Here is a 17,198-nt window from a genome sequence, read left to right as displayed (position 1 = left end):
GTAGCTAGTGTGTCAAATTAATGACTAGTATGATTAGTGACAATGGAGTTCCAGGTATCTATATCTCACATTTTGATACATATTTGGTACATGTGTATTTATATATTTTACTTTTACATGTATTGGTTGTCTGGTTTAACTTTTAATTTTTACAATATGACTGTTTGTGGTGGTGTTGATGATATACAGGTCAAGATTGCAATGGGAGTCCTTGCTCAAGGTCAGAATTGATGACTATATTATGTTTAGATGGCAACTCAACGCATTGGGTTTACAATGTCTTCGAAGGTTTTTATTTTTTGTGTGTGGACTTTCTTCTCTGCTTTTGCTTTTAAGAAAAGCCGTGTTTTATGTTACAAGAAAAGAACCAAATCCCTGTGGTATATGCTTGTTTAACGATGAGAACCAAGGTCCTGACTCATACCCCTTATGACTTATTCTAAGGTGGTTTGAAAAGCTGGTCTCGTGTCTTTTTCCAATATCCTTTTGTTTTAGTGCTTTTGTCTAAAACTAATAGTTCCAGAAACTGTATATGTGTATGTAATAGAAAGAGAGAGGGAGATACTGTGTTTTCATATAACAATTAATTTTTAAAAAAACACCAACAAACCAACCAACAAAACCCTCCGAAAGTGAAAAAGCAAACTGGCTATTTCCAAGCCTTTGAAGGCAGTAAACATCTCACAAGGGCAAGCCAACTTAGTAAAAAAGTGATCCATATTGCATTTCTGTTACTATTTAAAAGTCTAAAGCTTTTCCCACACAAGTGTTTATTTTTACAGATGCTCTGTTTTTCATATAAGCAGTGTTGTTTATTTTCCCATGTTTTTAATAATTGTGTTCAACTTGCATGCAGTCAGCAATGGAAAGGGTTTAAAAATAAAAATCACTGCATTCAATCTTTCAGAAGAATTGCCTAGAGAGAAGTAGGCAGACAATACGCTGCTAGTGGTGGTGCCCAGAGAATACTACAGCAGAGAAAAAGTGTTATTAACTGATGGAGCCGAATGTCTCCTTGATGAATGATTTCCAGTATGTCACAGAGGAACTTGACAATACAGAATTTCTGTGGGTTCTCAGTGCTAAAAGAATATTTTTCTTTTCCTTTGGAGTGTTTTGGATTTTTTCATACAAATTGGTAGGCGTATCTTAATAGTTAATAATATAAAAGGATTTGAATATGTGTCAAGATCAATACCAAAAAAGAAAAATTCCATATGTTAAAATTTAAATTGCTCATGTGTGTATCAGGTTGTGGCTGGGGAGGTCTGAAGAATCTTCTACAGGTTTTATATTCCAGAAGAAGAGCAGGAAGGTGTGAAGCCATTGATATCATTATACAGAAAGACAGGATTGGTGACATTACTTGTTTTCTTGGCCAGCTCTACAAGGCCTGTATGACAAACGGAGAGTGTCTGCTTGCCCTTTGAGGTAATATGGCTAAAGTCATTCTTCCTGTGCTTCAGGGAGGTGGAAATCACTGTGTCATGGATGATGCCCCTGAAACAGCTGTGGATCAGGTAGTTCGGTATGTGGCTTAACTGTGTTGGTTCAGTGAAATCCTGTAGGATCAGTAATTCTACAGAGAACGATGTTTTGATTATCATAATAGCTGTCTGGGCTGGACAGACAGACTTAGGCCTGTTAGTCCTGGAGTCTGGATAACAAGAGCATTTCCAGTGTAAATAAAATAATGTCAAAAGTAGTCATGCCCTTCCATTCAGGTGTGGCTATTCAGTTTTCTTCCTTTGAAGTTTCTATTTACCTTTGAGGATGGCAGGACAAATCTTTAACAGAGGGTTCATTCTTATACTTAATAATTGGGAATCTCCCTCTTTCTCATTTCAGAAATAAATTGAAGCCTTAAATAAAAAATGACATTCAAGTTTTTTAAGATTTTTTTTTTCTCTGATGGGAAAGGTTAATATATCATCTAGTATTTTAATAAAATATTGAATTACTGTAGTTTTTTTCTTTTAGCTCAGAAATCAGCACTTCAGGTTTTCATTATTATTTCTTAAATTAATTTCTAACAACTAATTTTTGCTTATTTACTGTATGAAAGAGTGTTGTTTCTTCTTAGTATGTCTGAAATACCCTAGGGTTGCAAAGGAATGTATCTCACAGCTTTTTCTGCCTAACTTTCACGTACTGTGGGGGTGAACCCAAGAACAGAGTAATTTCTTACACGCTTGTTTGGGATGTTGTCTCATAACCGTTTGGTACCATACATCATGATTGGCAGTGGGTTCACAACAGGAGGATCCAGAAGGTGCAATTCCAGCTGTGAAGGAGTATTTAGCAGTTGCTGTGGCAAGCAGGGAAAGCAATCATGCAGGATTTTAAGATCAGCCGGGGAGAGGAGGAAGCAGGCAGCCACAGAAGCCTTGAATTGGCTGTTTTGAAGCACATGGTAGGGAGTGGATGACCTGCTGAGGAAAACATCAGAGATTATTCCCGTTGCATTCTGTCTTCTGTGAGGGTGTCATTGGGTGGCAGGTTTCTTTGAGGGTGGTGTTATTTGGGAGAATTGTATTGGGTTTGCATGGCAAGGTTTTGGTAGTGGGAGGGCTACAGGGGTGGCTTCTATGAGAAGCTGCTAGAAGCTTCCCCCATGTCCCATAGAGCCAATGCCAGCTGGCTCCAAGATGGACCTGCCGCTGGCCAAGGCTGAGCCCGTCAGCAATGGTGGTAGCACCTCTGGAGTTAGGGAGGGGTGGGGGGAAAGTGTTTTAAGGTTTGGTTTTACTTTCTTATTACCCTACTCAGATTTTGATTGGTAATAAAATAAATTAATTTTCCCAAGTCAGGTCTGTTTTGCCCATGATGGTAATTGGTGAGTGATCGCTCCCTGTCCTTATTTTGATTCATGAGCCTTCCGTTGTATGTTTTCTCCCTCTGCCCAGTTGAGGAGGGGGAATGATAGAGCGGCTTGGTGGGCACCTGGCATCCAGCCAAGGTCATCCCACTACAAGAATACGGACAATACCTGAGAATTTCTGGCAGGTTAAAAGGAATGAATCTCCTTCTGGCTTCAGCAGCAGCTCTTAAATAGGGAACACATAACGTGGTGTGCTTGTTCTCCTGGTGAAGGTGGAGAAAGGAGCAAACCATGCATATGAGCTGGTCTCTTCCCAGCCTGAGGCTTCCTCATACTGAACTTTTTGCAGTTAGTTAAATGCAGGCCTACAAGTGCTAGTTATATGCGTGCATATAATTCCTTTTAATACATGTAGTCCTGATATTTCTTTCAGTTTTTCTATTTTATATCTAGCCCAGAGCCATGTTTCTGAAGTTTGAATGCATTTGTGGGTATATATAGTTTCTTTTCCATATTATAAGGAGCTATTTGTAGGTGAAGAGGGGGTACCAAAGCTGAAACAAGAGTGGAAAGATAAGCAGGTTGAGATTTTGTGAGGAAATGGTGACAAATATTCTTCGCTGTTGTAAAACAGACAATACTACTTTGAGCTGTCTGTATTTGCAAATAGGGAGGATGGAGAGCTGTAAGGTATTAAAATAACCATGTGTAAAAGCAAAGTCATTCAAAATTAAGTAAGTTGTTTCTCTTTGAAAAATGAAAGTTACAATTTAACTTTCGCAAAATCAAAGCTTTTCATTCTGATTTTGAAATGAGTTTAGAGTGCTGATAAATCAAGCGCTCTGCCTCATCTCCCCCTGAGACAGGAAAAAGCAGGTCGCAAGTAAGCTAGAGGGTGATGCTGTAGCTGCAAGGCCTAGTGTCTGTCCTTTTAAGGGTTAATGTGTGTAATGAGTTTTGTCTTGCATGGTTTGCTTTTTTTGTGTTAGCTGCTCTTTGATTTACCTTTTTTGGGAGCAACCACACTTAAAACTCTTTTAAAATATTTTGTCAATTACTTAAAAAAAATATATTGGCAAGCATGTAAAAAAAGTTCCATTATTTCAGTAATATATGTTATTTCCTTCCCCTTTTGCCACAGAGTTGTTCTGTGATGCTTTAGGATAAGGGTAGGTTCTTCCTTTCTGTTCTGTTCATTCAGCACCTTAAACAGAGTGGTGTTGGTCTGTGCTCAAGCAGTAACAAATCAGCAGTTCTAATACTTTGAAACCTACGCAGAAGTTACTGTTCCTGGTGTCTTCTGCTTTGCCAGGTCTGTAGAATAGCTGCTGGTGTCATAGCTATAACATGAAGGAAGCTAGGTAGCACAAAAAGGATGAGTCAAAAAAAGCTGGTTTAAACTGTCTTAAGTCAGCTAGAAAATAGTGAGACTCAAAGCAATACCTTATTTTGGATAAAGGAAGAATAAATCATTGATTTTATTTAAATTTCTCCTAATCTCAGATGGATATAGTTGACGAAAGCCTGTAAAGCTTTGGTCTGGGTGATAGATGCAGACACTCAGTTAATTTTCCAAATGTTTCTTAAGCTCTCCGGTCAGTTTATCTTAGGCTCCTGTCTTAGCTGCAGAAGAATACAGTTGCTCGTTATTAAGGGGGAGGGACAAATGAAAATGTTTGAAGTTTGCAAAGTTTTATTTTGGATTTTATTTCCTATGGAGGCAAACATTTGGAAAGGTAAACTGTTACTCAAAAAAAAAAAAAAAAAAAAAAGAAAAAGGAGGGTAGGAAAGCTAGTCACTTAAGTGAAAATAGAACATCTCTGTTAATGTGAAGCATGAGAATATCAAGTTTTTGACTTCACAATCTTATTCAGGATGGGAAAAGGAAAGAAGCAGTTTTCCATGCAATTATAATGTGCAACCTTCCAGGGAGAAGATGATTTTTTTTTTTTTTCCTCTTAGCCGTTCCTTTAATTTGCCTTCCTGAGCTCTTTTCCTGGGGGAGGAATATTTGCGTGAGTGTGTGTCTGTGATGTTTTTGTTTTAGCTTCGAAGCAATCCTCTGTCTGTGCTGTGGAGCTCAGTCACATGGTGTGTGACTTCTTAAAGCAGAGCACTGCCTGGGCTTCTAGCATGTCCCTAAAGCTGCATATTATGGTGGTCTGTGTCACCTTCTGACTGATCTTGTTTTCTGTCAAAGGAAATTAAAATTGTCTGTGGCTTCTGCTGAAGCTTTGGCCTCTGTTTCAAATGTTGACTATGAAAATGTCATTATTGTAACCTTCAGCAAGACATTTAGCTACATTTCCTTACTAACCTTGCAACAACAGGTTTTCACCTAATTCTACTTAACTTGTGTGCAAGGATGGTTATTTGCATCTTTGAGTTCAGTTTCCTTTCTTGCTTTTCAGTGAACTCAATGTATACTTTTAAAATCAGTTTATTTACCACAGCATAGGGAGGATACAGGAAGCACACCGTACTTTGAAAATAAAATCATGATAATAAAAAAGTCATGAGTTCATAATACATTTTTACAGTATAGTAGCTTGGGCAAATGGAGCTTGAATCTTTGTTGCTTACAAAGTCTTCAGATATTTTTTCTGAAAGCTTTGAATACCTCAAAACTGAACCTTTAAGGTTTTGCAAGAAGTTTTTTGCAAGGTAAGTGTAAGAAAAGAGGCTTGTCATGTGCATGTATAATTTCCTACAGGTTGTAGAAACAGAGAAATTTTAAACATGTCCTTTTTCTTTTGGCTTTAGGAAGGATTTTGGAAGCTTGCCAATTTGTGTTAAAGAACAGCCTGCTCAAATAACGTTGTTGTCTGCTATACAAGCACGCATTTCATCTTCATCTGGATGGTCCAAATCTAGAAACAGATTAACTTTCTCCCTGCAGCTGGTATTCATATCTGATAGTAAATAAGTACTCTAAGTTGCATCCTATGCTAATGTTTGTAAACTTAAAAGTTACCTTATTCTGTAAAAGGAGTTCCTTACTGATGCTTGAGAAATGAAAAATGTCCGTTCTCAAACTGTGATATTTCATGCAGGAAAGGAGGAGGAGGGGAAGCGTTGCTTCCTTGGGTGTCTCAGGTCACATACAAAAAGAAAGAAAATCTAAGCCTAAATAAATAATGGAGAATGAACTAGAATTTTCATACTTTTCTTTACGAAGACTTTGAGAAAGTATGAGTCACACTATTAAACCTACTATGAACCTACTATTTTAAGAGATGTTCTTCTCTAACATAGTCTTGACATTTTTACAGGCCATTGGTAGTCTCAAGCCCTTCGTTTTTGTAGGTAAGTATATGGTATGTTTGGATCAGAACATTAACATCCATTTGTGGTAGTTCTTCACATTTAGTCACTATATCAACCCATAAGAATTTAACAGCTACATAGTGATATTTCCTATGACAGCAGGTGTTTTTGGACTTTTACAGATCATGAGCCAAGTTGAGGGACAACAGAAGAATCTTGTACAAGCCATTGAAGCTCTCCCAAGTTCTGGGCCTCTTTCTGCCTTGGATCAGGACTTGCTGCTTTTAAAAGCTACCTCTGCTGCCACCCTGAGCTGCCTTGGAGAATGCCTGACTCTGTTACAGCAAAGCATGCATCAAGTGGGCCAGCACCATAACAGGACACTGTCATCAGGTGAGCACAAGCTCTCTTTGGTATTATTTAATGTGCTTTAGGATTTTTTATGATGATATTGAAGCAGGCAAAATGAACCATCCTCAGAGAGACAAGTTGAAGTGAGGAGTTTTTAGGCTTCTACAGCCTGAAATATCATAATTTTTTTCTTGGTCTAAAAAAAGTTGCAAAATCTGTTGTCCTAGTTTGGCTGGGATAGAGTTAATTCTCTTTTCAGTAGCTGGTGCAGTGCTGTGTTTTGGATTTAGTATGAGAATAGTGTTGATAACACACTGACGTTTTTAGTTGTTCCTAGGTAGTTTGTACCAAGTCAAGGACTTTTCCATTTCTTGGGTCCTGCCAGCAAGAGGACTGGAGTGGCACAAGAAATTGGGAGGGGACACATCCAGGACAGCTAACCTGAACTAGCCAAAGGGATATTCCATACTATAGAACGTCACGCTGAGTGTAAAAACTAGGGGAGTTGGCCAGGGCCTTGGAATTTGCTGCTCAGGGTCTGCCTGGGCATCAGTCAGTGGGGTGGTGAGCAATTATATTCTGCATCACTGGGGTGTTTTTTTTCCTTTTGGATTTTATTCCTCTCTCCTTCTCTTTCCTTTTCATTACAGTTGTTATTATTATATTTCTTTTTTTTTTAATTATATTAATTAAATTGTCTGAACCCATGAGTTTTGCCTTTTTCCCAATTCTCTTCCCCATCGCACCAAGGGAGGTGGTGGGGAGTGAGTGGCTGTGTGGTGCTTAGCTGCAGGCTGGCATTAAACTGCGACATCTATTAACATCAGAAGAGAGGAGGAAAAGAGGGGGTGTCCAAAGTCTTGTCAGAGAAATCAGGTTTAGAAGACAGCAAGACAAAAAAAAAGGGAGGCATGGAGAACAGGTAGATAAGCTTGTATTAATGCCAGTGCAGAACTGCTTGGTGGTTTTATTCTGCCCACCCCTCCAAGACTGAAATCACAATACAAATTTGTTTGATAAAAATACATCTAATATTATACAATGCTACAGTGAAAATCATATTTCTAGTTTTCTACATGGAAGTATGCTGCTGAGGCAGATTTATTCCAGTCTGGTTTTCTTTAAATCTGGAATGAGTTCTCCATGCTGCTATTTAAGAAAGAGAAAATTAAAAAAAAAAAAAAAGAAATCTGTGGCAAATTTTTATAAGCCTAAAATGTCAAACAGTGTGATTCTGCACTGAGCTGTGCAGGCATGAACCTCTCGGTCCCCACGTAGCTCAACTGTTTCTTCACCTAGTTCTAGATCTCTGTTTTTATTGTCTGAAGTTGGACCTTTAGCCTTCTGAAAGGGTGGTCAGTTTTTTTCTGTACACAAACTGCACTGCCTAGTCTAGAGCAGGAGCAGGACTTGATACAAAAAGAGCGGCAGCAGCAGAATTCTGGATATGGGGTGGCTTTTTAAGTTTTCATCAGGTGCTTCAACAGCATCCCCCCCACCTGTCCTTACTTACAGTACGTGTACTCCAGGGCAGGATATGCCCTCAGGGTTGCTGAGACAGCTAGGTAGGAAGCCTTCTGAAGAATTCCCATTGTGGGGAGAATAGAAACATTGAGAGGGTCAGCTGAGAAGTAGGTAAATGACAGTAAGAGGGTTCTTGGAAAAAATGAGTGTAAAAACTTTGACACCTATACTATGGTATATCATCATGCCTTTCCTGCTTCCTGATTCTGGTATATTTCTTAAAGGAACAGAAATGAAATTTTTTCTTACTTTCCGTATCCTGTTTTCTTGTAGAAAATAAAAAAAAAAAACAACCAACCAACTTGTGGATATCTGTAATGTATCGCATTTAATACATTGCATTTAATTTATTTCTTTGATATAATTTCATTTCAAAGGAGGGAATGGTTTGGAGGAAGGATGAAAAGCATCCTTCAGAGAAAAGTCACCTTCTAGTTTCAAAGTCCCTGAAGGTTGTTTTTCATGTCCATGCGATCCAAGTGAAGTGCCAGAGATAGATGAGTTGTACATATCCTTGAATCTGTGTCCAAATAATTTTGTTAAATCACTGTCTGTATTTTGACTTGATAATGATTTCTGAGAATCTGTGCACAAGAACAGAGAAAAGCAAGCATAACATTAGTAATTGTGGAAAGGGAATCCCATATTTTTTGGAAAAGAGTGGAAAGCCACAACTATAAAATTCTTAATAAAATTTAGTAAGTATTTTTGTTTGTTCCTCCTAAGACTTTAAACTTGTACAAGAATCTTTCAAGGAATCAAAATTCTGGTTCACACCAGCATCTTTGGTGTAACTGAGAGAACCTGAATGCAAACAGTTAACTCTTCAGTGTGCTTATTCTTCGGTATGTCATTTAAAAGAAAGAAAAAGAAAAAAGAAGGGAACTAAAAGCTGCTAAGATACTTAGTCCCTTCTCCCTGACTGAAAGAGTCTGTGAAACGTTTTCCCCAGGCCTTGTTACACAACACAGTTGCCTGAAAGAACCTGGCCTACAAATCTTGATTACTGATTTTCCTACGCACTTAATCTTACGCAGGCGTACTTTGAAAGACTTAACATTTCTGCTGAGTCGGTAGAGTTTGAGTCATCAAAGCTGCATAAACTCATACCTAATCAGACCAATGCCTTTAAGTAATCCCCTAGAAAACTAATTCTGAGAGATGATAAATCTCATTTCGATTCTGTGTCCTCCAGGTGAATTTGTTTAATTTCATATCCAGAAGGTGCAACCAAAAGATGACCTTAATGAATGCCTGTTGATACTGTCAGGTGAAAATTACTCTTGTTAGCTTAAAAGCTGTATGTTCCTCTGTAGTAGATGTTTTAAACAGGCTTACATACCTTTATTGTTTTAAACAGAAACAAAATGTCTCCCTTCCTTTGATGTAATATTTTTATTGCTTTGTTTTCCAGTAATGTGAGTAGGAAGAAAGCAGCGTGGCATTCAGTTTAGTGGAATCTTACCAGGAATCTAGGATTGTGTAGGGTCTTGACTTTAAATATTTTTATGGTACACTTTGTCATGGGAGTAGTTCAAGAATGACAGGATTTATTTTTTTTCATTTTCATGTTTCTCATGAGTTGTCAGTCTTAGACCTCAAGCCTACAAGCAGACATGAAGATTAAATTGAAGTCTTCAATCTTGTCTTGAAGAATAGTCAATACATGTTTTATTTCCACTCTGAAGATTCGAGAAAGGGCTCTTGTGATTTTTTTTTTTGTTAGTGCTTGATTTTAGAAGTGTGTTAACAAGAACAGTCGGTAACACAAAATCCTGTCTGTGTTTCTACTTTTGAGTCAAAATAACGTCAAATTCATTTCCAGCTGTCATTACTAAGGGTATGTGCATTGATCACTGGCTAAATTCTTCATACATTGAAAAATATGCTGGAGAAGGATGATATTAGCTGAAAGTGATGGTTACATACACTGTGAGTTGAGGATGAGGGACTGCATCTATACAGGCTTTCTTGGGTTTGGGAATTTTGCTCGTTTTGTAAGAGGGAGAAAGATGTCAAGGATTTTCTTGTTGGCCAAGAATGTCACCGCTTAAGTACATGTAGAGTATTTGATAATCAGCATTAAGTGCCTTGTGACAAGCTTGAGATCATTTAGCATGCAGACATGAAAAAAGGTGCCTTTTAAAATAAAAATTTGGAGAAGAAACTTTTGTCTTCACTTCAACCTTTTAAAACTTTTAGTGTTATTTTTTCTACCTGTGTAGTCTTTGGCACAAGAGTGTCTCTAGAACCTATTGACTGCTATGGTTAACATCCCTCCCTCTCAAACTGTGAACAGAGCAAACTTGAATGTTTGTTTTAAAGTAGCTTTACCAGCTTATGTTGTTTTAACTCTGTTTTTTTTTATTTTAGTGTTTTGGCAGACAGAATCCTGTCTTGTAGTAGCAGCCTGCACAGATGAATCCATTATTTTAGTCTGTGTTTCATATTAGCTGTTCATTTACTGAATAAAGCACTCCCTGATAGAGTTCTCTCCTATATTTTTCTGTTTCTCACTTGGCTACTTCTCCAAAGTGTAAAATAGAATGTTTCTCCTTTTTTTGATGATTTTTTAAAAATAAAAAACCAAACCCCTCCTCACTGTGGATTTTGTGATGATCATTTGAATGTGTAAATGCTTCTCATTTTGTCTCCCGTAACAGCAAATGGATTGAAGGTGATCTGGAGCTGGGGTGGGGGCGGGGAATGTACTTGAACTTGGTTTTAGAAGATTCTCTGTTTCCTTCTTTTTGGAGAAGATAAATGGACAAGAAAAAAATCTAAATGCTTTCAGTTTGGTGACAAATGGGATTCTCCTGCAGCTGAGATGGCAGGAGAGAAAAATGAGCAAAGGACTCCTCTTTCTTGCTTAGCACTCCTCCCACCCCCCAGTCCTTGTGGGCAGGGAAGGGTGAGGAAAGAAATAAGGAGAACAAATTCTTTGTTACTGGTGTAATTCATGAAATCTGGCATGGTCAGTCATGTCTGTCTTAAATGCATCATTGCTAGACTTGCTTCTGTCAAGAATGACCAAAACAATTTGCTGTTCTATCTAAATGCTAATACATTATTCCTCGTATGTTCTTCTTTCTTTGCAAGGTAGCCTTATTTTCTAGTCCCTGCACAGCATTAGTAAATACAACATTGTCTTTCTAATCTGAAAAGCAGATACGCAGCTGCCACTTGCTGTTGCTGGTTCAGCCTGCTGCAAGATTCAGCAGAGACACAAAACGGTCACACCCATCCCTGGCAGGGGAAAGAATCCAGATCTAATCTTCATCTTTCCTCGAGGCCCACCGTTGCATTGAGGGGATATTTGCTAGAGTATAGTTACACTATGCTGTAAGAGTTTTATCAATAGATGTTGGCTTATAGCTGTGCCAGGAAAAAGCGCAAGTGGGTTTTTTTTAGATTGCAAACCAAGACCTGAGGACTTAAAAATAGAAAGGTTTTTGTTATAGAATTGAGGTAGGTGTTTAGCATATTTCATGCATCAGTTACGTTTTTACTCTTTAAAGTGCCTTCCAACCCAAACAGTTCTATGATTTTGTGATTAGGATTCTGTGATTATCATGCAAAAACATAGTTTGAAGTACATCAGGTACCTAGAAAATGGGAACCAACAAAACAAAATCACCAACACTGCTTAACTGAAGAAATCTCCTGTAAACCTTTTCTTTGGGGAGAATTTCCCTCCCTCCTGCTGTGTGAAAGGGAAACGCATTTCTCCTGAGGGTATTTGTGTGGGGTACAGTGTACTGTGCCTTCTGAAATAGATGGGGGTTTGTGCACCAGAGCGTTGCTGTAGGGAAAGGAGAGTAGGTTGTGTCTGGATGCTGTACTTTCATGTAGAAGCATTCTCCTGTGCCTTGGTGTGTTTGTCTGCTGCGTGTTCATCGCAGGGGAAATCGCTGTTGAGTGGAAGCAGGGAAAACAGCTCATTTTTGGGTATTTTCTGTAAGAACTCTCTTTTTTTGTGTGTACATGTGCACTGAACTTCAGAGGAATTGGGCTTGGGTTTTCACTCTTGGAACCACAGATCTAACACTGTGCAGGTAGAAGAGATCTGGCTGATCTCTTTTTTTTGCATAGTTTACTGCAGAAACAGGTGTTTTATTTTAATTTTATTTATTATATATATAATATATATAATAAATAATTATATATAATAAAATAGAAATGATTTAATTTATTTTAATTAGTATAGTGCTTTGCATAGTATTAAAGCAAATAGTAAAGTAGTTCTGTAGCTGTGAATGCTTTTATATCATTTGTGACTGCCTTTCTGGAGAATTTCTTTAGAATTATGAAATGTATTAAAATAAGAATTGTATACCCTTCTGTCAGCTGCCTATGGCTGTGACTGAGAACAGAGCAAAAATCTGGCTTAAGAAAACAGTGACAGCAGTTTCTTCCTGTTATTATCCAACTCTGAGGATGAACTTTTCTTTTTCATAGTATGTTTAATTTGTATATATTTTTTTTCCTTCTTCTTGAAGTCTTTAAAAGAACAGGAATTGAAATAGTGATAGAAAATTGAGTGCCATAAAGTGGCAAAGATGGTGACTCCATTAGAGTGGATCAGGTTGTTTACAAATGGCAGCTTAGTCTGCAGAGAGTAAATTCCAATAAAATTATTTGATCTGATACAGGATAGAGAACAACTTCTGTACTATTTTGTGATGAGTAATGTCTTGCTACTGCAGATGAGAATGTTTTGGATGCACAGCTAGCAATGTGAGTGAAGTAGGAGCTATGTTGTTGTGTCCTTTCACCTTCTATATAGAGATTGTATTCTGATCTTAAGTGATTTTAAGATTTCCTCATGAATTCTCTCTTCATACTTCGCTTTTGCCTGAAAAGTAGGCTGCTATATTAGGTATATGGCAACTCCCTTGGAATGATACGAAAATGCTGACATCTCAGAGTAAGATTTATAGATTAAAGATCATCAGAGGTTCCCTGATGGCACTTTGAAACTAGGCATGGAATTTTTGTAACTTGTTCAGAGAGCTGACTTTTTATTTATTTAGGTTTCTGTAGCGTATGACTAGTGTCTTTTATTGCGTATGTCTCATCTGTAAAGTAGCCAAGTTCCAGGCAGACAGAATTTAACAAAACAATTTTTCTCATATGCAGAGGTGTTGGGGAAATAGATGTGGTTTATCCTTTCGACCTTAACTCTAGGCATCCTGTTGGTGTTGGCTAGGTCATAATGTGTTAAGATCTGTTTGGAAATCGATGAAGCTGACAAGTTTTGTAGTTTTGTGAGGGTAGCATTGCCCTTGGGATGGGTAGAAAAATGTGCTTGCCTAGTTCTAACAGTTTCTATTTCTGTAAGAGAGTCTCTAATATGTGTGGAGAAAGATGAAGTAAATAGTCTTTTTACAGTGTGTTTGTATTGAATGGGGAAACAGAATAGTGTTTTTAAAAATGTGTAAGTGATGGTGAAGTAAGCGCTCATGCTTAAAAATTTCTCCTGAAGCGAGGTATTTATTCAGGTAGGAGCTTTTTCTTGTGCTTATTTACAGAAATCAGTTTTTTTTAAAAAATTAATTTTAAAAAAATTGTTTACAATGATGGCCAAACAGATTGTGTGTGCAGAGAGAAAATGGATAACCCAAGGAAATGATTGGATGACTTATTTTCAAAGATTGGCATAAAGAGAAGTCAGTTCAAAATTTTACCTTTTTTTTTCAGTACCTATGTAATAGGAAAATAGCAGCAAAAATCCAGTATTCAGCTGTTTTGACAAGGAGATATAGAAAAATGGATTGTTACTACAAAGTAACAAAGAGCAAGAAGCACAGGCATGCTCCATAAAACTTAGTGTGACTATTCAAAAATGAAAACAAGTTCATTTTAACTTCTTGCTTCACACACCACCCCACCACCCCCTCCACCCCCCCAATTAACATCAAAAAGTAAAAAAAAAAAAATAATAATGTTTTACAGACGTGTGTATTCTGTCAAACTAGCATTTTTATTTGAAATTTTACAATTTAATTTTATTGTTCATGCTGATGGCATCCTTCCTTCCTCCCATGCAGCAAGAATCCATTTTGGATCTGCCAAAACAATCTTCAGGTTATCTTCTGAATCGGAGCTTGTTTTGAGGGATCTGGGATTATTCTTTTTTCCTAGCAGCAGATTGCTCAAGACCTGAGGAGCAAGCAAAGACATACTATGACTACAGTCACTGTGCTGTCCATTCCTTGCCATGTATACCAAGATCATGTGTTGATTTAACTCACATCTTTGGAATGGGGGCAGGTGTTAACTTCCTGATGTGTAGGTCCAATGTGTAGAGCCCAATCCAAGAAAATGACCTTTTGTTTGATACTTGCATTTACTCTTGTATGATTCACATAACTCTACTGGGACTTGTAACATCTACAGGCATAGTCCTCAGAGTCGTTGAAACTCAAAAAGCTTTGCAATACGTGGTCTGACAGCAGAGCCACAGTGTTGTTCTTCCTTTGGCAGTGGGAAATCTGAGGAGTTGTGTGCAGTAGACATTAAAAAAAAAAAAAGCTGGATTTTTTTCACTGTTTGAAAAATTCAGATATTTGAAAATAATGTTATACTTAGCTACAAAAATCACACTAAGCAAGTAGAATGAAGATTTGTCATGTCATCATAACTTCCATTTTATGGAAAATATAAAAAGTCTCATTTTACTGAATGTTCTATAATTATTTTCTCTTCAGAATTTGGTAAGAGGTCAGCTATAGGATTCGTGGCCCATTTTTAAATATGTGTCAATATAATAAATAGTACACAGCATGACTTCACCAGATCAAACTGTTTGCTTTAATTAGGAGGCAACCTCTGGTAACTCCTGGTGGTATGGAGAGGAGAAATTGCATGTTCTTTAATGTACTTTGTGTTGATTTGGGTCATCTTAAAAGTTGTCAGTAATGAGAAAAGGTGATCCTCCCTGTGCCACTAGTTGTATTTTCATATATAAATTATGGTAAAGACTGAAGAGCTGCAATTTTCTTATCTGTATCTCTGCATTTTATAGTAATGTGTAATTAATAGTTGAAATTTAAGCGCAATGCTGAGGGCTACTGATTTGATTGTTGATACTGTGATTTGGAGCAGTAAGGGAGGAACAACTGTGTGGTCGCCTTAGCTGATTGTTCTGTCTGTCTTGGCATCCTTAAATACTGGCCCATCCTGGAAATCAGGTACCCCAGAAATAAGGTTTGTTCTGATGTCTAGTTCCGTTTGATTCATGTTTAATGTGTATCTTTCTAATGAGACCTCTTTTAAACTGTGGCCCTGGGACCAGTAAAGCATTTTAGCGCTTAATCTAGAAAGAGCTTTTAATAGTACAGACAGAAATAAAATACAGCTGCTAAGCTTAAAACTCTGATTTCAGACAGAAGAAATGGAAGGTTTACTTGTATAACTTTGTAATTATGAAAACAGTGGACAGGGAATACTTGCTCAATTACCAAGATGTGCCAGATTATATAGTATTTATGTTTAATTCTGTCTGGTGGTAGGACTAACATTTAAAAAACTTCCTTCATTGACTTTCTTTTTTTTTAAAATATTATCACAGATAAATTGACATAGAAGATGCTGAGTATTTTTGTTACTAGAGTAAGACTGTGCATGGAAGCAGAGAAGAAATAGCAGTTCATTTATATTAGTAGAATGATGAGATGAACAGAACAAATCTGTAATCTGTTTCTTGTAAGTTGACACCAATTTTCTGCTTCAGAAGGTATCCTGGGATGGCCTGGACCCAAGTCACACTCTGCAGAGCAACTGAAAAATGGTGCCCTCAGCTCCCTATCATCTGCTAGTGCCAACATTACATGGGCAATAGTACCATCTGCAGCCCAGGACGGACAGGCACTACAACCAAATACAGAGGTAAGCATACTATGTCTCTATAGACCATTTCTGTTGTATCTGAGACTTGACATTGGCTAGATGAAAACCATGTACAGTGGTGGATCCTTTCATCAATTACTTTTTTCTTTATAGTATCCCCTTTGTTTGAAATCAGTTGTGAAAATGCTAAGTTTCATGCAGAAGTGCACGCTAAAAGCTAGAAAAATACATTGATGATATTGTTGTGTGCTTCTGCTTCTGTGAGGTACTTTGGACAGCGGACTACGGCAAGGGTGCAGTCTCTTTTCTAGTCATAAGACTGTCAGTACATATTTCTGTCTTCTGGTGACAGAAAATGCTATTTGTTTTTTATACTGGTTTGAGACAGACAGGAGGCACTAGGACCACAACATTTGCTTGCTACTTCCTCCTTCCATGTCGCTCTTTGCTCTTGGGTGTCTCTTGAGTGTAGCTGATTATTCTTTGAGTTGAAAAACCATATTGTTTTCTGACCCCTTTTTCTGTTAAGTGATTATGGGCAGAACTTGTCCACATCTTCCTGCGCCAGCCTGTTGATTTGTGCTTTTGTGGCATTTACTTGGTAAAGGGCAGTTCTGAAGCATCGACTCTTTGAGGAGGCTCACAGCTGCGTGTCAGGCATCTCAGGCACTGAAAGTCTGTCACCATGCCAAACTTCTCCAGATTCTACCATCTTCTTCGGTTACCTGTGCTGCCCATCAGGAAAACACTTCACTCTGAGACCCCACAGATTGTAGGGCACCGAGAGCACGTGAGACTTGGCGAACTGGGAAGAAGTTTATGAGAGCTGAAGAAACCCTTTTCTACTAGTGAATGCTTTTTGGCAACTGGAATGGCTTAAATTTAATCATACCGCCTTTAACAAAATGTGTAATGGCTGGGGATATCAATAAAGCTGTTTGTTTTTCCAGTTCTTTTGTAGTATCATGAATTGAATATAGTTCAAAAAAACCCAAGGTTAAACCAGATTTTTTTTTTTAATGTTATGTGTTATTTAGGTCCTCTTCAGATCTGTCCTTTAGAAAGTAATTTTATATTCTGTTTTGAACAGTGTTATTATAAGACACCTAATGTCTATTAATCACAATGTTAAAATTACCAGTAATTACTTTTTATTAGGAAGTTGTGTAACTTCTTTTGCAGATAAGCCAACTGCAGTTCTTAGTGTGTTTTTAAGATGAGGCTGTCTATGAATATTATTTTGGAAGTTTCTACTTTATTCACTTATACACTGCAGTTTCATTAGTTTTTCTAGATGTTTTTATTCTTGACCACCTGGTAAAGCCAAATAGGATGTGGAAGGATGGGCTTTGAAGCAAAAACATAAAGAGCAGCAGCTGATAC

General features: G+C 37.6%; 1 protein-coding gene across 2 annotated transcripts in view; it reads left to right on the top strand.

The window, feature by feature from the left end:
* The window catches only part of OSBPL10 (oxysterol binding protein like 10), a 122,321-nt gene that overhangs the window by 62,074 nt on the left and 43,049 nt on the right, over positions 1-17,198 (top strand). The window contains exons 5-6 of one of the 2 annotated variants that reach the window (XM_056338666.1): positions 6,272-6,482; positions 15,703-15,854. In XM_056338666.1, the coding sequence (XP_056194641.1) occupies positions 6,272-6,482; positions 15,703-15,854 (363 nt within the window). Of the gene's footprint in view, positions 1-6,271; positions 6,483-15,699; positions 15,855-17,198 lie in introns of both variants that reach the window. The other variant, XM_056338665.1, reaches the window with a different exon arrangement.

Source organism: Falco biarmicus, chromosome 4, assembly GCF_023638135.1.
Source record: "Falco biarmicus isolate bFalBia1 chromosome 4, bFalBia1.pri, whole genome shotgun sequence".
NCBI classification, from domain to species: Eukaryota; Metazoa; Chordata; class Aves; order Falconiformes; family Falconidae; genus Falco; species Falco biarmicus.
This window is presented reverse-complemented; position numbering and strand designations above follow the sequence as displayed.